Source organism: Zootoca vivipara, chromosome 1, assembly GCF_963506605.1.
Source record: "Zootoca vivipara chromosome 1, rZooViv1.1, whole genome shotgun sequence".
NCBI lineage: Eukaryota > Metazoa > Chordata > Lepidosauria > Squamata > Lacertidae > Zootoca > Zootoca vivipara.
In genome coordinates, this window is record NC_083276.1 from 42,398,365 (window position 1) to 42,422,213 (window position 23,849).

The 23,849-nt window shown below is 41.1% G+C and overlaps 2 protein-coding genes across 2 annotated transcripts in view; one reads left to right on the forward strand and one right to left on the reverse strand.

Moving 5' to 3' along the window:
- The window catches only part of EXD1 (exonuclease 3'-5' domain containing 1), a 28,514-nt gene extending 27,858 nt beyond the window's left edge, over positions 1-656 (reverse strand). Inside the window, exon 1 of the mRNA XM_035111561.2 lies at positions 224-656. The gene's annotated coding sequence lies outside the window, so the exon portion shown is untranslated. The remainder of the gene's footprint in view (positions 1-223) is intronic.
- Positions 5-22,477, forward strand: CHP1 (calcineurin like EF-hand protein 1). The gene is made up of 7 exons (XM_035111620.2): positions 5-215; positions 5,899-5,971; positions 13,753-13,833; positions 14,906-15,033; positions 18,686-18,747; positions 20,153-20,275; positions 20,855-22,477. Exons 1-7 carry the CDS (start codon positions 149-151, stop codon positions 20,906-20,908), a joined length of 588 nt encoding a protein of 195 aa, XP_034967511.1. The 5' UTR covers positions 5-148; the 3' UTR covers positions 20,909-22,477.
- Positions 22,478-23,849: the final 1,372 nt, after the last annotated feature.

Below are 23,849 nucleotides of genomic sequence, written 5' to 3' on the forward strand. Positions count from 1 at the left end.
CTCGCAATCTCGGTCGCTGGCGCAGCGTCTGCGCGGCTGATTGGCTGGCCGACTCGCCACACGGAGGACCGCCGGCCTTAGGCCAAGAGCAGTCTCTCTGGTGCTTCGTCGAGGCAGTTGTCCGACGGTCGTGAGGCTGCCTGCCGCGATGGGTTCCCGGGCTTCCACGCTGCTTCGGGACGAGGAGATAGAGGAGATCAAGAAGGAGACAGGCTGTGAGTACCGAGAGAAGTAGCTGGAGACCGGCGGGGGCGCTGGGCTGGCCTTGCTTTCTGCGGCTGAAAACCATTCACGGTCTCGTAACGCCGGGCGGGCGGGCGGGCGAGCCACCTGCGGTTTTTCACCTTCCAGGGCCGAAGGTGTCCGGGCCTGAGGGAGAGGCGTCGTTACTTGTCAGCCGCCATTCCCCGCCGATATCCCTGGGAGCCTTTTCGGCGGCATTGGGTGACAAGTGGATTGGCCTGAGGAGCCTGTGGATTGGCCCGAGTCGGGGTTTCCCGCAGCCTGGGAGCTGTGTGGGAAAGGAAAGGAACTTCGGCAGGTGCCGCTTATCCTGTCACAGGACTCGGGCGTGGGAAGTGGCACCTGCTGACATTCCTCCTCCTGCGCACCTCTTAAAAGCACAGGAGCCCCACATTCTGTTGCCTCTGGTCATCTTCTTTTGCCGCGTGACGAGAGAGGTCATGTTCCGAAAGGCGTGTCGTCGTCTTCAAGTTGCCCGGCTGCCAAATTCTTCACTGTTCTGGTACAAGGTATGCTGCGTGAGGCGCAGCCTATAGTTACCGACCGGATAAACTTGGCACGTAGGCGTCGATACTATTCCGACCGAAGTATCTGATACCTTGTGTGTGTGGTAGCCTTCTGTAAGAGAAGAGAGGTTTTATTTTTTTTGACGTCTTTACTACTGTGGGTTGCCCTCCTCTTGATGAATCGGCAACATCTGAACTTTCGAAATGGTTGCAACATCAGTTTGCTATGTGCTGTTTTAAAGTCAAATGCTCAACCTGACAGTGGGTTGGATGAGCATTTTTATCCTGCCTTAGTGATTTTTAAAATTATTGTTCTGCTTAATTTGCCCCATATAATTATGGTGAGTATAAAGCCCTTTTTAGGAGCTCTTTCCATGTGAGTTGTGGCTGAATATGGTAGCGTAGATGAGGGAAAATAATTCTACACAGGCCCTCTTAATTACAAGTGCTACACTTGTTCCTAAGGTAAGGATTCAGAACAAGTGCTAGCTTAAATTAAGCCTTTTTGTGTTGTGATTGTGAATGCTCCAACCTGTATCAAAAGTGTTGCTTGCTGCATTCTAGATTTTTTTCAAAGTGTTGAAGGTGCCCCTCCTGCAGTTCTGTGAATCTAAGTGCCATGCACATTGGTGACACATTACCGGTATTTATGTATAGATTGATAATGCGTTTCCTCTTGACATGCACTGGAGCATTCAAAGGACTAGTTAACATTTTTTATTTCATTTACAAATTCCTTTCCATGAGAGACCCTGAAGCAATTGTATAAGCAGTTCTGATAGTCTTTAACACAACTTTATTTAGGGCACTTTTGGTGTAAAACATATTACAGTACAGCCTTTATCTTATTACAAAGATGAACACCCACATGTTATCGTTGGAATTCTCATTTTACAGCTAGTTTTCTGAGGCTCAGATAGAAACTTGCCTAAGGCCTCTTGATGGCTCCATGGGTTAGTAATTACATCTCCCATAGCCAAACAAAACGTTATCTAGTGGGCAAAAATACAATAGAAAACAAATGTGCTATAGGGTTATAGCAGGGGTCACCAAACTTAACCGCACTTTGGGCTGGTGCCTGCAGTGCCAATCGCACGGCGGGCTGGAGCGCGCGGCCATACACAAGTGCACATGTTATTTCTGGCGCACTTCCAGATCGCAGGAACACTGGAAATAGCTTGTGCGCATGCACATGGGCCTCCTCCAACCCGGAAGTGTGCCGAAATTAGTGTGTGCGCATGTACGCAAGCTATTTCCGGTGCTCCTGCAGCCCGGAAGTGGGTAGCCGCGCCGGTAAGAGTGGGTAGTGGCAGCGGGAGGCGGGGGTTGCCATGGGGCAGATAAATGACCCCTTTGGGCCGTATCCGGCCCCTGGGCCATAGTTTGGGAATCCCTGGTTATAGCTACAGGCTAGGTAAAGGTAAAGGGACCCCTGACCATTAGGTCCAGTCGTGACCGACTCTGGGGTTGCACGCTCATCTCGCATTATTGGCCGAGGGAGCCGGCGTATAGCTTCCAGGTCATTTGGCCAGCATGACAGAGCTGCTTCTGGCAAACCAGAGCAGCACATGGAAACGCCGTTTACCTTCCCACTGTAGCGGTTCCTATTTATCTACTTGCACTTTGACGTGCTTTCGAACTGCTAGGTTGGCAGGAGCTGGGACCGAACAATGGGAGCTCACCCCATCACAGGGATTCGAACCGCCGACCTTCTGATCAGCAAGCCCTAGGCTCAGTGGTTTAATCACAGCTCCACCTGGGTTAAAGATGCCTAATTAGTACTTTTCCTACCCCAGTTTTGTATTAGAGAATCCCATCTACTGTTTTGACTAGTAGCAAATGTCAATATATCCATCTACAGATATTTGATTCCTAGTACATAGCATGTAGTTAGTTCGCTTGAGAAAATAGGAAACGTGAAAGTACAGAAATTCAGTCAGGACATTCCATTCTCTAAATTTCCAACATGCAATTCCTGGTAGTGCCAGGTGATCTGTTTCCTGTTTGGCAGGGGGTTGGACTGGATGGCTCTTGTGGTCTCTTCCAACTCTGTGATTCTATCTGTGGATTACTGCCGGAAATTGTGTCTGCGCATGCCCGGATGCCGAAAATCGCTTCTGCGCAGGCACAATTTCCGGCAGATGTGCAGCCGTAGAAGCGATTTCCAGTGCTGCAGACATGCGCAGGCGCCATTTCTGGCATCTTGCTGCGTCTGTCTGGCCCACAGACAACGTCATGGGAACAATCCGGCCCATGGCCGGATAACCTTGCAGACGCCTGGCTTATGTCTATCATATGCTTATGTTAATGAAAGGGCAGTTATGTGAGGTGCTGTTTGGGAGTCATTCATCCTTAACACCTGCAGTTCCTAATGCCAGCTACAGATGGGACATTTTTCATGTACTTGTTGAGATACATGACTGCAGAGACTACATCAAAGTGTATTATGTTAATTGTGTGCTTTTCAAAGTCGAGCTTTTGGCATTGGCTGAATTTAATATGTGAACAATAACATTATTATTTTTCTGAGATTAGGCCCTTGCTGTAGTTGAGATCACACTTCATGAAGATTGCAGATGAGTTATGGTCTTGGCAAGGCTACACATAAATACATTATAAATCAGAAACTTTAGTGTGTATATGAGTTTCTATCTTCTGCTTCATTCAGTGATTCTATTTTTCAATGTAAGCAAGATTCATTACAAAAAAACATTGCTAACAAATTCATTATGCACAAGCAATTGTATGAACTACAGTCTACTTTAGCAGATACAGCATCTAATGGAAAAGTCCATGGAAGCTTATGCTACAAGTCCTTAAGGTACCACAACAGTCTTCATTGCAAGAGACTAGCACAGCTATTGCTTTGGAAAGAGAAATTAGAGATGGCAATCTCATTGCATATAATTTATGCAAAAAAATGGTGGTTTTTTTGGTGAAGTACATTTTTCAGTTAATAATCCCACTACTGTCTCAATGCTTAGTTATGAAACAGATCAAGTAGCTGTTTATCATAATTGTCAAATTCATGGGGTCAATCCAGTTGGTACCTTTGTGCTCATGGATAGGTATTTGATCAATTGAATGCCTTTGCTGTAATGGAAGAAAGCTCGTTGTTTGCTGCAGCCCCCAGTGTCCTCAAAAATTGGTTCCATAGTTTGGGGACCCTTTTGAAAAGGGTAGAAAATTGGGTGACTGTCTGAGAAAGCCCACTTTGAGATTCCTTCCTCTTCCATTAACAGAGATGTTCACTGAATCAAAAGCCTGAGTGCAAGGCCACCAGTTAGATCCCACTCATATTAATTACACCATCAGTTTTTGTAATAAGAGTTTTTGCAATCTCAGTGTCAGAAACCCCAACTTGTTGTCAAACATTTAATTAAATGTGGCATACCGGTACATACTGTGTGTCACAAAGCCCTGTGTCAGTTAACTTATAAAGAAGAGTCTTATTGCAAACTACTCAAAATAAAAATATGTGGCTTTGCATATAATTACAAAAAACATGTATGACAAAACTATGAACATCATGTGTAATATTAAAATGGTTCTTTCAGCTATTTGGCAAATGGGCCACTGCACTTGGACTTTGAAATGTAAATTACATGGTGGTGATTGTTAGTCAGACAAGAACAATATCCAGATTATGTGTATCAATAATTGCAGGCGTCTGAAATTTTTTTAAACTTTCTGCCTGGAATGTTTGCATTTCATAACACTTTTTCAGATGTTTCCTCAGTTAATATAAAGAGATAAAGACAAATCTAGTCTTGCAACCTTAGCTGCTTAAAGTTTCAGACACACTCTTGTTTTAAAGTTATAGTTTGCTGGGGAATAATGCAAATGGACCCTGCAAATTTACTCATCAAAATTAAAAATAGCTACCGTATTTCAGGGAGAGCTTTGTAGCCAGGGAGCTCTACCTTGGCAACTTAAAAGGTTATTGGTAGGGAGGAGATGTGCCATATTTTCATTGAAACCTGGCATCTACAATTTTTTTTGCTAGGTAAAGCTAGTCACTGAAACCAGTATGATAGATCAGAAAATTGTTTAGAATACTGTGTTTTTATTCTTTTATAAGAGCCCTGGGGAACAGCTTTTTTTAAAGTGATCAAGTTGATTCGTGTTCTATGGGATTAACAAGGTTGTTCCTTCATCAGTTTAGCATGCTTTAAAACCATTTGGAATTGCTTTAATGGAGTTTTTTGCAGGGTTGGCAGCTGAGTGGTTTAAACTTTAAACTACTTTCAGCTGGAAAGGAAAGTAGATTATCCAGAGGCTGAGGTAGCCTGGGGCTCTAGAACTTATCTGATGAAGTGTGCATGCACACGAAAGCTCATACCATTATAAAAACTTAGTTGGTCTTTAAGGTGCTACTGAAGGATTATTTTTTATTTTGTTTGAATTTAAAGTGAGACTAAGAACAGGCTTCCCTCTTAGCCAAGTCAGTGGACTAGTTAGTACTTCAGCCTTGTAGTTGGCCTTTGCCTGGTTGCCATAGGTGACAAGGAATTGGTTACAAACTAGTGTATGGAATCTATCCTGGTGACCTGGTGAAGGAAGGACAGATTGTCCACATGGTTTCTGTGCAGGTCACAGAAAAGGTGAAGCACTTTCATCTACAACTAACAAGAAAATGTGGTGGTCTGATGGGAGAGGAAAATAAATCAGTTCCTCACCGGCAAGCCTGCTGTATTCGTTAGCTATAGGCCACTAGACATCAATAGGCAGACAACCTTGGAAATGTTTTGTGGACTTCCTTGCAAGACTATAAGAAACTTACCTATGTCATACCTATTAAGACATATCTGTTTAGTGAAATGTGTTACCTAGTGCTATTTTGCTAGAACGAGGTGTCGGAAACTCATGGCTCCCACCTGAGAGGTGCCAGAACTAAATTGCAGCGAGTTCAAGCTGAAAAAAAAGCTCTGGCTTTACTAATAAAGGAGTGAAATATTTTAGCAATAGAGGGGTAATAGGACTTAAATTCTGAATGGAGGTCATTTTAAAATGTAAACATCCAGCAAAATCAAATGTTCTGACCACTAAAATGTAATGAAATTACTCTTACTCTGGATTGAGTAGTGTGGATTAATTGATTTTAAAATGTTGCTGTTCAATTGTAAGTATTAATTTACTTTTGCTTCAGTTTCCCACAGTCAGATTACTCGTCTCTACAGTCGGTTTACCAGCCTAGACAAAGGAGAGAATGGCACTCTTAGGTAGGTATTCTTTAGCAAACTTTGTTGTACTGACTTGCTGCTTTTGCTTAGTGCCTTACTGTATATTGACTTGCTCACTGCCTCTGCCCAGTTTCCGTTGATTTACCCCCTCCAGCTGCAGCCCTCTTCCCCCCATTCCATGCATTTCCTGAGTGTCCTCTGATCCCCAGAAGGCTATTTGGGACACACATTGGGATGCAGTGGGGGAAGGAGGAACCAGAGAATTCCTATTGTTTGAGTGTATTAGGTACAACCCATAATCACTGTTCAGTTTTTATGCTCCATGCAGTTGCAATCATGTGAGGGACAATGGGACTGCACTTACTGGCCCAGCTCTCACTGTTGCATTACCTGCCAGTTCAGCCCCCTGCCCTGTATATGTTGGGAGGAAGATCTACTATGTACATAGACATTCCCCTTTACAATCCCAAACCCTGGGTTCTAAATTGTGTGAGGAGCCTTTGTACAAGGGTCCCATCTTCAACCCCCGTCCTCCAAAATGCATGGCTGAAGCTGTGGTTTAAGGAACAAAAGAGTGGGGCCAGTAACACATAGTCAAATTTAGAACACCAAGCCGTGTCATAATTGTCATCATATACATAATTGGGTAATATTAGTGAAGATGAGCAATGAGCTGCATATATAACAATGCACATCACAGTAGAAGTATAGCATTTCCTTAAACATTTCCCTGCATTTCAGCAAAGCTTTCAAGGTGGCACCATTTAAAAGGTGCTGAGGAGCAGAATTGAGAACAGCAAAGCAGTTATTGTTGTTAAAATTTGTATACCACCCTATACCCGTAGATTTGTATACCACCCTATACCCGTAGATCTCTGGGCGGTTCACAACATAAAATTACAATATAAAAAACAAAATACATGATGAAAATAAGAACAGAAATAAACCAATAATCCCCCTCTTCCATATGAAGGAACATTTATTCCTTTCCCCACCCTCCATCAATCATTTTCCAAATTTGTAAGAAACACATATCTGGCCTACACAGCATATAAAAACAAGAAGGAATCGTGGTACCATAAAGGCTTAACAGTACAAGTGTTTATGGACAAAAGCCCACTTCATCATGCCTTAATAATAAGTCTTCTAATATTTAAGGTGCTACAGTACTCTTGAGTTTTACTTAAACCGTTTTAGCTCAGAATACAGGGTAGATAATTTATGTTACCTCCTGCCAAGTTGTCTTCCCTATATTTTGAGCCAAAACAGTTTAAGCAAGAGAAAAGATCAAAAATTCATGTTAAGTATAGATGTGCAAATTTTCTAGTGTGTTGGCTTATTTAGGGAGTGGTTGTAGGAAGAAAAGTTCAAATTACAGTGTGGCTTTGAATCCCTGACTGATTTCAGGGCAGACTGCTATTTCTCAAACTTATGGATGCTTCAAATGGCTAAAAAGCCATTCTAATACCCCTACCATATTGATGTAGATATTAATGTCAAATCAAAGTGTTCTTTTTAAACTGAAACCCACTATTTCTTACATTTATATCCTGTCTTTCTGCTATCATGGAAACAAAGGCAGTGTATATGTGCTTCTCGGGCAATTACACATTAGGCACTGACCAGACCCAGTTCACACGCCAGCATGCTGACAAATCCTCCCTTAAATCCAACAAAATATATGGCTCCTGTAATTGGAGTTAATTAATCTCTTGCCCTAAACGAGAGGATTATGAAGTGAGGAGGATTTGGAAGTAGGTACAATCTTGGGAGCAACTTACGTAGTTTGCTGTTGAAGATGGAAGTACTGTACAGAAAAGTCTAGAAACAATAACTTTTAGTATTAAAAAAACCCTTTGTAAATAGATTGCAATGCTGATAACAGTATTAACTGTATACTTTAATGTCAACTGAGCAAGGCAAGATAACTCATTACTTCATAAACTTTTTGTCACTTTCTCTTATGATGAAATCTTTGATCTAGTATTGATGGTACTGTAAAGTAAGATTGAAGAGTCAAACTGAAATAAAAATGAAGCAGTAGTATAGACACGAGCTAGTTCTGTGGTACATTCTCTCTGTTCAGACATTACAGAAAGTGGAAGGGTAGTTGAAGGCATGCCCCACTCTATAAATATGCTGCAATATGTGTAAAGTATATGGTTTGGCAGAGCGGCTTACTGAGTAGAAGATGTTTGGATTTCTAAGATTCAGAATAAGCACAATGAAAGCATGCAAGTAGGCTTCAAAAATACATTAATTCATGGGTAGATCCTGTTGGATAGTGTTTCTATGGCATGTGAACAACGAAGAAAACATTTCCTGTAAGTTCCAGTCTAAGCCAGGTGAAGTGGGTTTTGCTAAAAAAAGAAAAGCACAGCTTGCTTTTCAGTATTCATTTACTTTTATGATGTGTGTAGTGTTTTCCAGTTAGTGTTCTTACTTGGATAACGTCCCCTTCATAAGCAAAATGGATGGTAGCAATGACAGTAATAGATTTTAAATGCAATAGTTACAGTTGGTTAATGTTTAACCTTAAGCTAAGCCATAAAATATAGAAATTAGAAGCTGATGCCTTGCATTCAGATTTCAGAAGCTGAATCTTTACAAACAGGGAGGATACGTTTTAGAACACTGGAGAGTCTGAAACCTACATGTAACAGGAGATTTGCTGCTTTTCATATATCTGTCACATATATCTGTTTGAACCCAAGGGGAGGTGGATTACTTGGGGTGGGGGGCAAGTTAACTTTCCCCCCACTCCAGTTTAAATGTTTCATTGGAAATTGCTGTTTCCCTCCTTCTGGGCAAATAACAGTTTAAAGTTGAGTGGTGTTTAAATCAAGAAAATGACAGGAGCTAAAATTATTATTATTTAATAACAACACTTCCCCCAGCACCCCAGTCCCTATCCAAATTATTTTGCACCCACAGTTGCCTTTAATATGAGAGAGAAGTGAAAAATCTTATTCAGATTTCCTGGGTCACATCTGGTTTGGCTCAAAGTCATTAGACCTGCTTGGCTCTAATTATCAACTGCAGACAGAATCACCTTACTTGATTCTTTTAAAAACTAAACAAAAAACCCAGCCTCAAAGGCTTAAATTTTCTGAAGTACAGAAGTTCCCAGTTAGCTAAATACTGTACTGCAGAAACATGTTTTTTTTTTAAAGCTAAGCCATGGACTCCATGCTTTTGAATATTTTCATATCCCTATGGTAGTTTCTGTTATGTAAATAGTGCAGTGGACCCCCTGGGTGGGATACATGGTCCCCTGAGGTCTGCAAACCACTAAGTGGGAGCCACTGGCATAGTGAATTTGTATATTCTCTAACTTATGTATAGGTGGAAACAATTTGGGGGATATGCTAATGCATAGTGGTGTTCTGGGGCAGAAGCAGAGATGATACTCTCTCTGCCCCATTGCTTTTTACTATCCTCTGAGGCTGTCTGTAAACAAGACTTTACAGATTTTAGAAAGGCCTCGAGAGCCATTAGCATTGAATTTGCCCACTGGGTCACTCCTGAATGAACAGTGGTGTAGACAGTGGACTTGCTACTCCATTCTTCCCAAGGGACAATGCATCTGCTTTGGAAGAGTTATTTTCCTTAGCTAATAATTCCCTGTTGCAAATTGGAACTGGCAACTATGGCTGAATAAAGAAAGAACAATTCTTATGTGAGCTGGGAAATAGAATTTATTTTATTGAAATATAAGGTGAAAGAGCCATTTGACAGTGCCTAGATGTACATGGAAGATGATGCTTAAGAGGTTAGTATTCCATGAAATCAAGGCTGTAGCTGGAGTCAGATTAATTCAAGCCTACTGTAGGATGAACACACCAGATTCTGCATATATTGTGTTGTTGAGGGGTTTCTCCTTTGAGTTTTATGGGCAAAAAATACCTAAGAGGCTTTTGCCACATTCAAGAGGCCATTCGTGGTGTTGGCATTCTCAAATGGGGATTCTAGTGATCTCTCTTTCTACACTGCAAGCTTTGGGACAAAGTGGTAAATATAGGAAATTTATTGCTGTTAATTCAACCCACTATTTCAGCAACCCTTGATTATAGTTTTTGAACCATGGAGTACAAAAGTGTACCATTGGCAGATCATAGTGAATCAAAGGGTAAATATGAAGGGCATCACATCAAGTGAGTTGACTCAAGCAAAATAAAATATATATAATACTTCCAAAAAATAAATACTGTCCAGGTACTATGAATATATACTATGAATATACTGTCCAGGTACTATGAAGCTCAACATCAACAAAACTAAGATCATGGTCACTGATCCCATCACCTCCTGGCAAATAGAAGGGGAAGAAATGGAGGCAGTGAGAGATTTTCCTTTCTTGGGTTCCATGATCACTGCAGATGCTGACAGCAGTCACGAAATTAAAAGACGCCTGCTTCTTGGGAGAAAAGCAATGACAAACCTAGACAGCATCTTAAAAAGCAGAGACATCACCTTGCCAACAAAGGTCCGTATAGTTAAAGCTATGGTTTTCCCAGTAGTGATGTATGGAAGTGAGAGCTGGACCATAAAGAAGGCTGATCGCCGAAGAATTGAGGCTTTTGAATTATGGTGCTGGAGGAGACTTTTGAGAGTCCCATGGACTGCAAGAAGATCAAACCTATGCATTCTGAAGGAAATCAGCCCTGAGTGCTCCCTGGAAGGACAGATCGTGAAGCTGAGGCTCCAATACTTTGGCTACCTCATGAGAAGACTCCCTGGAAAAGACCCTGAAGTTGGGAAAGATGGAGGGCACAAGGAGAAGGGGACGACAGAGGATGAGATGGTTGGACAGTGTTCTCGAAGCTACCAACATGAGTCTGACCAAGCTGCGGGAGGCAGTGGAAGACCAAAGTGCCTGGCGTGCTCTGGTCCATGGGGTCACGAAGAGTCGGACATGCCTAAACGACTAAACAACAACTATGAATATGATTGCCTAAAGAACACTATCATGGCTAAATAATGAATCTAAGTAGTTTAAACTCCTATTAGATGCTGAATATATCCAGCAAGGAAGTACAAATGGATATATTTATTTTATTGTTGCATAATGTAGATACAGTACTGAGAAATCATAAGTAGGATAGAGTATCCAGTGCATGTTGACTGAGAAGCAAGTCCCATAGTAGTGCATAGGCTGTGTTCTTCATTGCTAGATAAACTTGTGATGTAAACTTGGGAGGAGAAGGGTGATCGTAAATAAACCATACACTTTTATATCATCATGACAGTTAAGATTAACTAAGAGCAATGCTTTGACAGTGTCATCTATGTGCCAAATCCAAACAAAGATACATAGAAAGTCATTCTTGCTCGCTGCTTCCCACGTCCTTGAGAGGAGATGAACCTTCACCTAGATATCTATCAGAGTAAGCCTGAGTACTTTCAGAACAGCTGTAAAATGTTCCTCTTCTGACTGACATTCAACAGCCAAGGTTAAGCTGGTGAGATAAATTACTGAAACAAAATAAGTTAACTATTGCTTGCCCTGGTTACCTGCCTCAGGAATTAAACTGATACACATTTTGATATACATAACACAGTACTGAGTGGCAGCCTTCTTTCAGGATAGTTACCGTATATATAGCTGTAGTGTACAGGGATGTGGGTGATGCTGTGGTCTAAACCAGTGTTTCCCAACCTTGGGACTCCAGCTGTTTTTGGACTACAATTCCCATAATCCCTGACCACTGGTCTTGCTTGCTAGAGATGATGGGAACTGTAGTCTAAAAACAGCTGGAGACCCCAAGATTGGGAAAACTGGTCTAAACTACTGAGCCTCTTGGGCTTGTCAATTGGAAGGTTGGTGGTTCAAATCCACTCAGCGGTGGTGAGTAGGGCTGGGTGATAGCTGGTTTTCAACATCATGGTAATATCATCAGCTAAATACCATGATATCTTGATATATATATCTGTGGTGGCGGAGAGCCTTACTGGGCGTCCCCGCAGGGGCAAAAGACATCACCATACCTCCTTGCAGCAGTGGAGGGTGTGCTGTGCTTCCCTGCAGCAGCAGAGGGTCCCTCCGTACCTCCCCATGGCATCTGCTTCCCCACTCAAAGGTCTAAGTTGAATCTCTGCATGCATAAGTCCCACTGAGTTCAACTAAAGTAACTTCTACTTTCCTTGGAGTAAGCCCCATTGAATCCAGTAGGGCTTGCTTGTGAGTAGACACACATTTGCTTTCACTACTTACTGAAAAGCACCCTCCCCATCATTCTCATACAGTACCCAATTTCCCAGTTCAGCATAAGACAGCCAGCTAAATCTTCTCCCTTCCATTCTCCCCCAAAGCCCTCATCCTTCCAATCTCTCCATTTTAATCAAAGGGAAGTAAGAGAAGGCAAGCAAGCAAAAAATTAGTTTCCTTTAAATTAAAAAACAACAACACCCTTTTTAATATGGAGGAAAGCTATTTAGGGAGAACCAACAACATAAACACCACCAGGAAAAAAAAACTCCCCCCCTCTTTTTTTTTTTTTACTGGTGAAGGGAAAAAAATGAGCTTACCAGTTATTTGTTTACTTTGCCTCTTTGATTGTCTAGTTGTGGGGTGTCCCTCTAGGCCAGGCATCCCCAAACTTCGGCCCTCCAGATGTTTTGGCCTACAACTCTCATGATCCCTAGCTAACAGGACCAGTGGTCAGGGATGATGGGAATTGTAGTCCAAAACATCTGGAGGGCCGAAGTTTGGGGATGCCTGCTCTAGGCTTTGCATACCGGTAATTAGCTCACCTCTAAGTGGAAAGATACAGGTGAAACTGGTTTGTGTGAGGGCTTATGGTCATTTCTTATTGGGAGGAGGAGAAGAGTTTGGATTTGATATCCTGCTTTATCACTACCCGAAGGAGTCTCAAAGGGGCTAACAGTCTCCTTTCCCCTCCTCCCCCACAACCTGTGAGGTGGGTGGAGCTGAGAGACTTAAAAGAAGTATGACTAGCCCAAGCAGCTGCATGTGGAGGAGCGGAGACGTGAACCCGGTTCCCCAGATTACAAGTCTACCGCTCTTAACCACTACACCACACTGGCTCTCAGGAGGGCATAGCTGTCAAGTTCTCCCTTTTTTAAAGGTAAATTCCCTTATGCTGAATAGGCTTCCTCGGGAGAAAAGGGAAAACTTGACAGCTATGGAGGAGGGAGAGCAAACAAAGCTGAAGACAGTTGCAAATTATCTACAAAGTATCATTCAGTTGTTCTGTTCCAGCTTCTGCCAACCTAGCATTTCGAAAGCACGCTAGTGCAAGTAGATAAATATGTACCGCTGCGACGGGAAGGTAAACACAATGTTTCTGTGTGCTTTTGCTTCCATCACAGTGTTCTGTTGCACCAGAAATGGTTTAGTCATGCTGGCCACATGACCTGGAAAGCTGTCTGTGAACAAATGGGACAGTTTCCTCAGCCTGAAGCAAGATGAGCGCCACACCCAATAGTTGCCTTTGACTGGACTTAACTGTCCAGGGGTCCTTTTCCTTTTTAAAAAAATCTATATAGCTGTACATTAATATTGGGATTTTACTATTAGTGATAGCTTTTATGAACTGAAAATACAAAAGTATGCATCCCAAAACTCGTTTTCTTCATCTGAGGTTTACTATTTTCATGATCAATTAATGCCAATTAATGAGCTTAACATACTGGATCTTTACTTTAAAAAACAACTTTAATAACCCCTCATAGCTGTTGTGTGATATATGAACCATAAATTTCAATCAGCCCTATTATAAAAAAAATGAATGTTAAACATGGGTGTTCAGAGATCTTACTCTATTAAAGGATTGATGTAGATTTCATTGAAATTGTAGCCGTGAAGATTTCCAACGTATTCCAGAACTTGCCATCAACCCACTGGGGGACCGGATTATCAATGCCTTTTTTCCAGAAGGGTAAGTTGCACAGTGTTTCTTCTTAATAAGTTGCTTGGTGTGAAGTGCTCCTAGGACTAATTTAAGATGTGGATTCTTATATTCTATTCTTGATACCATAAAACAATCTCCTGGACTTCAGATACAATATTGGGGACTGGAGCATCAGTTGCTAACTATTCAAAGTAAAGCTTTATTAATATTGGGTATTTGTTACACACTCTACTTCCATTTATATTCTGCCACATTTATCAAATGGCACCAAAAATCTGTACTTCACTTCCCAAATTCCCTTCACTAGCTGAGAAGTAAAACCTTGACTACCTTTCAGTTGATGCTCTAACCAGGGGTCTGAAATTTTTGGCCAGTTGTAATTGCCAGGCTCCTTCCCCCTGCTGGTTGGGTGGAGGCAAGCTCAGTAACAAACATCTGCTCAGTAACAAAGAGGTTCCACCAACCTTTCTCCCCTATATCAACAAGAGGTAGGGAGAACATATTTCAGCTGATGCTCAGCAAAGGAGCTCAGAGCCCCAAGGGTACAACGTCAGCCAATTTTTCAGAAAGAAAAACAGTTAAGTTTGGAGCAGCAAATTGCACTGAGACTTTGAATAGTGGCATATCTCCAAATGACTGTGTGAACAGGTGAGTGAGTACCTGGTGCCAGAAGCCCAATACTGTAGTAGGGCCCATCCATGCCTCCAGGAGGAGAGATCTTCTCAGTTGAGGAGCCACAACAGAGAGAATTCTATCCCATGTCAATGTACAGCTGCCAACAACAGCCAGCAAAAATAGTAAGAAGCACCTCCCCTGCTAATCTAAGGATCTGGGACGGTTGGTAATTGTTGAAGGTTGACTAATTTTTATAGTTTAAGTTACAGTTTTGAGATGGTAGTTCAATAATGTTCAGTTAAACAGCAAAATAAAATAACAGCTGAGAAGAGAGAACAGAACAGTGTACATGGAACAATTATAGAAAAATAACAGCAAAATATGAAACTGCATTCTCCAAACTCTGGTAAATTTGTTTGGATATTCTTGTTTGAAGTATATTGCTTGATGGATTTGCAAAATGTGTGTATCTTCTCTTGTATAGAGAAGACCAGGTGAATTTTCGTGGATTCATGAGGACTTTGGCACACTTCCGACCCATTGAGGATAATGAGAAAAGCAAAGACCAGAATGGGCCAGAACCACTTAATAGTCGGAGCAACAAGTTGTACTGTAAGACATTTTTAATTGGACATCTATTCAGGCTAATTGTACTGCTTTGTATTATTCTTTGTAATCCTGCAGCTTGGAATCTGTCCCTCTTCTTTTTAACTTAGTTTAAATCTGGATACAAATCTTATGGAAGTAAGAGTAGAAAGTTATTCAAGTGAAAGTGGATTTTTGTCACTTTTACTGGCTGTGGCTGATGGGAGTTGTAGCCCAGCCATCCAGCGGAATTTCCATTTTCTTTCCTCCTTCTGCACACTCCCAAAATCTACTTTGGATGGTTCCTCAATACCCCCCCCCCCAAACTGTTTTTGAGGGTGCACAGGGACAGGAGAGGAACAGGAAATTCCATTGCGTGCCTGAAAGTCTGTTGTGTGAGTGATGCTACAGTGTTGGGCACAACCAGTTATTTCTGTCCTAATGTAACAAAGCCTATAACCAAGCCCAAGAACATGGTACTGAAATAATTGTACAGGTATTTGTAAAATGCTGTGCACATTGATGGTACTACTTTAAATTAATCATTATCATATTTATATCTTCTATGACCCCACATTTTACTTTATAATATTCTTAGATTTACATAAGATACTCAACAAAAATTATTGGTAAAACTGTAGAAGCAGGCTGACTTTCTGTGACTCCTGGTAAATATAGGACATTCTATATAAGCATTCTATAAATTACTGCCTGATAGGAAAAAGAAATCTGTTTAATGTGCTAGCATGTATCAGTAATGGGACGTGGGTGGCGCTGTGGTCTAAACCACAGAGCCTAGGGCAGGCATCCCCAAACTCGGCCCTCCAGATGTTTTGGGACTACAACTCCCATCATCCCTAGCTAACAGGACCAGTGGTCAGGGATGATCGGAGTTGTAGTCCCAAAACATCTGGAGGGCCGAGTTTGGGGATGCCTGGCCCTAGGGCTTGCCGATCGGAAGGTCGGTAGTTCGAATCCCTGTGACGGGGTGAGCTCCCGTTGATCAGTCACCGCTCATGCCAACCTAGCAGTTTGAAAGCACACCAAAAAGTGCATGTAGATACAGTAAATAGGTATCGCTCTGGTGGGAAGGTAAAGGGTGTTTCTGTGCACTGCTCTGGTTCACCAGAAGTGGCTTAGTCATGCTGGCCACATGATACGGAAGCTGTCTGCGGACAAATGCCAGCTCCCTTGGCCTATACAGCAAGATGAGCGTGCAGCCCCAGAGTCGTCTGCGACTGGACCTAATGGTCAGGAGCACCTTTACCTTTATGTATCAGTAACTGGTCAAAGAAAAAGAAAAACCCAAGATTTTAAGCATAACTCTTTTTGGGCAGCAAAATTTCCTTTCTTGGGCATTTAGTGTGAACCTGAAAATGTCTTTCCAGTAATAATAATAATAATAATAATAATAATAATAATAAATTTTTTACCCCACCCATCTGGCTGGGTTTCCCCAGCCACTCTGGGCGGCTTCCAACAAGACATTAAAATACAATGATCTACAGTCATACCTCGGTTTAAGTACGCTCGGTTTGAGTATTTTCAGTTTAAGTACTCCACGGACCTGTCTGGAACGGATTAATCCACTTTCCATTACTTTAAATGGGAAAGTTCGCTTCAGGTTAAGTACAGACTTCCGGAACCAATTACACTCATACCTCAGGTTAAGTACGCTTCAGTTTAAGTACTCCACAGACTGTCTGGAACGGATTAATCCACTTTCCATTACTTTCAGTGGAAAAGTTCGCTTCAGGTTAAGTACGCTTCAGGTTAAGTACAGACTTCTGGAACCAATTGTGTTTGTAAACCGAGGTACCACTGTATTAAACATTAAAAGCTTCCCTAAACAGGGCTGCCTTCAGATATCTCCTAAAAGTCTGGTAGTTGTTTTTCTCTTTGACATCTGGTGGGAGGGCGTTCCACAGGGCGGGTGCCACTACCGAGAAGGCCCTCTGCCTGGTTCCCTGTAACTTGGCTTCTCGCAGCGAGGGAACCGCCAGAAGGCCCTCGGCACTGGACCTCAGTGTCTGAGCAGAATGATGGGGGTGGAGACGCTCCTTCAGGTATACAGGACCGAGGCCGTTTAGGGATTTAAAGGTCAGCACCAACACTTTGAAGTGAGATGAGTCCATTATGCTTTTTATGTTCCCTCTATACCATAGCTGCCAAGTCCCGGTTGGAAAAATACGGGATCAGCAGCGCCGGCACCGGAAGTCGCTTCTACGCATGTCCAGACATGTGTAGAAGCAACTTCTGGTGCCGGCGCTGCCCGATTTCCGGTGCCCAGACATGGGCAGAGCGGCACCGGAAGAAATCCAGGGATATTTCTGTTGAAGGCCAGCAAGGCTGAACCTGATGTAAATTGTGAACTAAAACCAGTTGGACACAGTAGAGTATGCACAGATACACAGGAAGCTTCTTGGCTGCAAAGCGTTGGCAAGTAGAATGGACGCAGGAACTCCCTGCCACTATATACAACTTTATTTACAGCAGTCTCCAGACTATATACAAACTTGAATCTTTGTAAAAACAATAAACAGTACAAATCCTTTCCTCTCACTAGTCTCTCTATACAACCTTCTCCAACCTTCTATCAACCCACACAGAGAGTCATGATTGTGCCTGCCTTTATTGGCCCCTCAACTAATCACCAGGTTGTTATTAAGGCTATCTCCAGGCAGATTAGAGAGAGTTTGTCTTGACCTACTTTTCTTGGCTGTAAGCCAACTCTTAATTGCTCAATGTGAGCAGCTGCAGAATCACATGTAGACACTAAAAACCCAACAATTTCGCCATTCGGGATGACAGCGGGAAACGGTTTTTAAAACGGGGGGGTTTCCTGGGGTAAACGGGAGACTTGGCAGCTATGCTCTATACTCCTAAGATAGGCCTTTGGTCAGATGTAGCACAGTTACTCTTCTTTTCTTAAAAATGATCACCTCAAGGAACAGTCAAGCTTTAACTGATTGGTGGGCATCTTTGGGGTTGCCAATAGTCAATGACAATGAAGGATAAGGGAAGAGTGTTTGTAGCATGGGCGTACACATTGCTCTGGGTCCACAGTGGTTTGATATATGGCAGCAGTGGGAAAGAAAGGAAAAAAACCCAATATTTTCAGTACAGGCACCTCCCCATTTGCACATGATCTGCATGCGTGCGACTGCTGACACACACATGCCTTTTTTGGCACCCAAAGGGGGTGGAGCAGGCTGGAACATACTTGCATGTGTCCCAGAGCAGAACCCTTGTGTAAGCAGGGATTCCCCTGTGTATCATTTTTTCCCCTTATCCAGAAATTCCCTATCAAAATGTGACAGTTTTACTTTTTCATTTTTTTTGTATTTTTAATCGGCATTCTGCCATTTATGGCAGTTCCTAAGCAACATGACTGATTCAACAATCTGTGGCTTTTTAATGTGTTTATGGGAAGGGGTTATTGGTTTTTGTTCTACATAGAATTGTAGAGTTGTAAGGTACTGTGAGGGTCATAGAGTCCAATCCCCTGCAGTGCAGAAATCTTTTTCCCAGTGTAGAGCTCAAACCCATGACCCTGAGATGAAAGGTCTCATGCTCTATGGAATGAGCTATGTAGAAGAGGATATTATGTTAAGTGTTTTGATTTTTTAAACTACCCAGTATATAAATAAATAACCTTGAATTTATTGATTTCCTCTAGTTGCTTTTCGGCTATATGATCTAGATAAAGATGACAAGATTTCTCGAGAGGAGCTGCTTCAGGTAGGTTTAGCTTTTGCAGCCCATAAATTAATGCAAATTTTTCGGATGACTGTCTTATTTAGCCTTTAAGGTTAGGTCTGGTTGAATGATAATACTAAATTATTATAATACATAGGCATTATATAAATATAACTATAGTAGCAGCAGAAGAAAGAAAAGACTTGAGAATCTCTTCCCTCCATTTTAAATCCCCACACTCACACAGATATTGCTCAAATCTTTAATCTCCTCTTGTCTGCAAACCCTGTTCAGTAGTGATGTCAGCTCATGGGCAAATGGGTGTGGTTTTGGAAAAACAGCTTGGTGGCTCAAATTGGCACACAGGCCAAACATTCCTCACCCAATGTATGTCATGAAGTTAAACTATCCTTGCCACTAGCTATAACAATGAAAAATATACTCTGGTTCAAAACCAGCAGCCAGCCCCAATCCTATAAAGCTGTGCTCTTGGTGGTGGGGAAAGGTATTCTGTGAACTCCAAACACTGCTACAAATGCTGAAACCCAGAACAGCCCAGAAATAACCTGTGAAGTATCTTGTAGCACTGGAGGAAGGTACTTAAAGGTTTGCACACCATGGTATGCCATAGTTACAAACAAACTCTTAGGGCTTATCATGAAGCTCTTCTGGTTGTTCTAAAGAGAACTAGCCCACAAATACTGGTTTACACATAAAGCTAAGCTCGTAGTGTGGCTTGTTTATTTGGCAAACTGAGGAGCAAGGTGGGCATTATTTGAGTATTTCAAACCATACTTGGTTTGTGTAACAATGGCTTACTGTATTGTTTTATACTTTCTGGATGTCCCATAACCATATTATATAAATAGTTGTGTTCTATGTTATAAACCAAGCACTGCTAGGGGTTGTTTCTTTTTGCTTTCCAGTGTATTTCTTATCAATAAAAAAATTGGTGTGGTGTGAGCAATTTTTTACTCTAAAAGAGTGGCTCAGAGAAAAAAGCGGATAACTTTCTGAAAATTGTTAACTTGCTGGTATGAGATAATTCTTGAGATGAGAGTTGTATGAACCTGGACTGATCCTCCCTACTTCTAGAGCTTCCTTAAAGTGCCTCAATATATTTTATTTGAGGCAGTGCAGTAAATGGTGGTCTGTGCCACAAGTCAAGGTGTATAGTACCTAGCAGCCAAGGACAGCTAAGGTATTTTGGCATCTGAAGCAGGAAATCTCCCAAGCACCTCTCCTTGGGAGCAATAATATAATAATTAAAAAATTGCTGCTGTTTTGTGATATTTAAAACCAGCTGCCTGATCAGGCTGGTCCTGGAACTTCACTTGGTTGACTGAAAATAATAGCCTTACTTGTCTGGTGCCGCCTTAGCACACAGCATATTCTTTGTTAAACAAACACTAACATTACATTCTTTTGGGGTTTCTGCATACCGCAGGTTTTGCGGATGATGGTTGGCGTAAACATCTCGGATGAACAGTTGGGCAGCATTGCTGACAGAACAATCCAGGAGGCTGATCAAGATGGTGACAGTGCAATCTCCTTTGCAGAGTTTGTTAAGGTCAGGAAACAATGTTTATTATGGCAACCCTGATTAAGTGCTAGGATTTCCGAATCAGATGTGCAATCAAATAAATAGGAGGCTTATGTGCACAATTTCTTCAGTTATTTTGCTATTTCCCATATCTGAACATAAATTGGCAGAGGTGTGCTCTTCAGCTTCATAGCAATTGCAATTTATCTTATTTGCTTAAATGATTCTTGTTAGACATGTTAGTTTTTCTAACATTAGTTAGTTTTTTTCGTGTGTGACAGTATTGCATGCTGTTCCAAGGCATGGTCTGTGGGTACATGATACAGGAGCCGTTCTTGAAATTAAGCTAAGACTGCCTAGCGATCACCTTTTATTCCATAAATGCAATTAAATAAACTCCAAATGCAAGTGTTGCTAAGTACATTTCCCATAAAATGTATTACTGATGACCTCTAGGTCAAGATCTACAAAAATTAGTTCTGCAGCACAAGAGGACATGCAGTATGAAAGCTGACTAGAATGCCTTCCTAAATAAGACTAAAGTCTAAATGTTGAGATAGAATTTGATTCCTGTAGCAAATGGTTAACAATTCTACTGTTTTGCAGGTTTTGGAGAAGGTGGATGTAGAGCAAAAAATGAGCATTCGATTTCTTCACTGATGGATCAAGGCCCATTCCTTGTTGTCCTAATATTTAAGGAATATAGTTTGTTTTACCCTCTCCTGTGCAATCCTGCTGGTGCGTGTGAGGTACATCTCCAAACCCCCCTCAGTTTGTTCCATCAATGTGAACATTCCTTCTGCATCAGAACAAAGGAACGTGGCTGCAGTGCAGCTTGGAATGGAACCTTGAAATGGCCTTTTCCTCACACTTCACTTTGCTTTCTGGTTATAAATTATTTCTTCCCATGTTACTATAATCTACTATTTTATGAACTATGACAACAAAAATCTGACTTGGTAGTATTTGTATTCTCTATTCAGTTTGTCTGGTTAACAAACTGTTTTCTTCTGTCCTTGGTTTTGTTTAAATATAGATGTCTGCCACTCTTAACTTCATAATAATGCAAGGCCAATGGTTTTGTTTTCAGAATTAAGGCTTTGGAGCTTCATTTTGCAAGTGTGTCAAATGTTATGAATTTGTCCACAGATGTGGTATGCCTGCCAAGAGAGTAACTTGCAGTTCTGAAAACATAGTAACTGTGTACCTGAATGAAACTATTTCATAGCAAGCTATTTCTTAACTGGAAAAAGTTTATTGCCTCTCTGCTGCCCACCCCCTGCCACCAGCTTTATGTAGACTGTTTTGATTTGCATTACACTTAAATGACTCAAATTTCTTCCTTGTGCTTTTATTGTTTTTCAGTGAATGTTTGAAATGCATAATTTTTGTTGCACAGCTTATAAGTGGAAGGCTTTTCATACCAATTATGCCAACTGGACCTTTTGTCTCCAACATGCATGTCAAAGTCCAGATTTGAGTAGTACTTTGTCCCTACAAATTATGTGGGAACACTAATGGTTTTAGGAAAATTCTTAGCACATGTGTACCTTTATTACTTCAGATTATATTTTGAAAGTTTTATTTTAACCATACACAAGGATCAAGTAACATTATGAAAGTGAATTTTGATGTAAGCAGCACAATACAGAACTGAGGGCTCAAAAGCAATGAATATGATGATCTTTTTAGGCTGGATTGTCTTTGCTGTTAGTAAACAATTCTGTTGCACTGATTATCAATGAACTTCGACAACCGTTTTTAACTGTGCAGTGTTGGCTTCCAAGATGCAGAAAAATACTCTGTGTAAAAATCAGTGTTCAAATGCTCCTGACCCCTGCTATATGCCAGCATTTCTATAAGTATTGAGTGCAAGTTAATCTAGTTTACTTAAATCCGATACAATTCAATGATCCTTCAGAATTGCACACTATTTTACATTTTAAAAAAATGCAACAGAAAATCTATTCCTCCAGACAAATTATAAAGATGGGAACAAGATTAAAGGGTGATTGCTTACAAACACTTTATGATTTTTGATCACAATGTAAACATAGGAATTTTATAAAGAGAAGGAAAATGAAAGTAACACCAAGTTGTTAGATTTGTTTGAAATGTGCTTATTTGAAAATAAGCAATCTTCCTTTGGCTATAGCGGTAATCCACAGGTGTGCCTTGTCAGATCTATTATATTCATCAACTATCCATGAATAAAATCCTTCAACATACTGTGTTCTGTGACTGAATGGAGGTTTTAAATAACACAAGGTGCCTGTAGAATGCTACAGCTGCAAGACTTTATTTTCTCATACACTAATTTAGTTTTTAAGAGATTGGGTGATATCCAGTTCTGCACAACATACACCTGCTAGCACAACAGGACTTGCCTTTTTCTTCGCTGCTCAAAACAAAAGAAAACGAAACAAAAAAACCTGCTCTGCAGGCGCCTGCAACCTTCAAAATATTTCAGAGAGAAACCCAGCTGCATAAGCAGATGTTTGCTCATGCAACTTTGGATCTCACCTCTTGTTTTCATTACTCAAGTTTTAAATGGCTTTGAATTTTCAACCTTCAGGCATTTAGAATGTTTTACAAGCAATATATATCAACTGGAATTTCCTGCTTTCTCTTAGGCCAGGAGAGTGGTCCTATTGCCCTTACATCTGTGGCTCAGCTATTTATCAGTTTGATGTTAGGAATAAATAGGAGTTGCCTGTCTTTCACTCAGAATATAACAGAATATGTTAAGACAGAACAGATTTTAAAACTTTAAAAAATAAAATTAGAAATAACGGGGAATAGAGATGAAATACAGGCCAGGTAATGTGTATTCTTAACTCATATAAACTCAACTTGATGGGTTCTCCTTAGGTTCAGTAGCTGTACAATTCACTGTAGAGTGTAGGAACCTGAAGACTCATTTAACATGTTCCTAACTAAAGGGACTAAAGGTTGATTCTCATGTTACGGTGGATGCAAATTCTCATTTGTCTACAAAATAAATAAATACATAAAGTGCTGTAAAAAGTCTCATATCAATATGGAATTACTGTACTGTAGCTATTCATTTCCTGGCATATCTTGTCAGAAAAACAACACTCAAGCCATTATTGTTATATATGTTAGTATTAATCTATATATTAAAAGTACATAATTGTAAATGTGAAGCTTCCCTAATAGTAATTTCAGTTTACCTTGATCCCACCTAAAAGACAGAGCAAGTTAATTGAAAGGATGGATCCAACTCAAGATTATGATGAATGTTGGTTATCACCCATACACAAAATATGAATGCATAACATGACACATCTTTTGATGTGCTATGTTATCCAAACATAATAAACCTAAATTACAGTAGTACTGACTCGGTTGGCAGAGCATGAGACTCTTAATCTCATGGTTGTGGGTTTGAGCCCCACATTGGGCAAAAACATTCCTGCATTGCAGGGCTCAGACTAGATGACCCTCATAGTCCCTTTCAACTTGATAGTTCTATGTTTCTATGACGGAGACAACAGAAAATTGTCCCATATAGCAAACACCTGTTATGGTACAGCAACCAATACTGTATCTTAAAACTTGTTCAGGTCTCTGGGTAGCT

What these genes read in the sequence shown, in the direction of transcription:
- CHP1 (XM_035111620.2), top strand. Translation starts at nt 149, where the DNA reads ATGGGTTCCCGGGCTTCCACGCTGCTTCGGGACGAGGAGATAGAGGAG. An exon ending in GATCAAGAAGGAGACAGGCT is followed by an intron (nt 216 to 5,898) that starts GTGAGTACCGAG and finishes CTTTTGCTTCAG; the next exon opens with TTTCCCACAGTCAGATTACT. An exon ending in GGAGAGAATGGCACTCTTAG is followed by an intron (nt 5,972 to 13,752) that starts GTAGGTATTCTT and finishes TTGAAATTGTAG; the next exon opens with CCGTGAAGATTTCCAACGTA.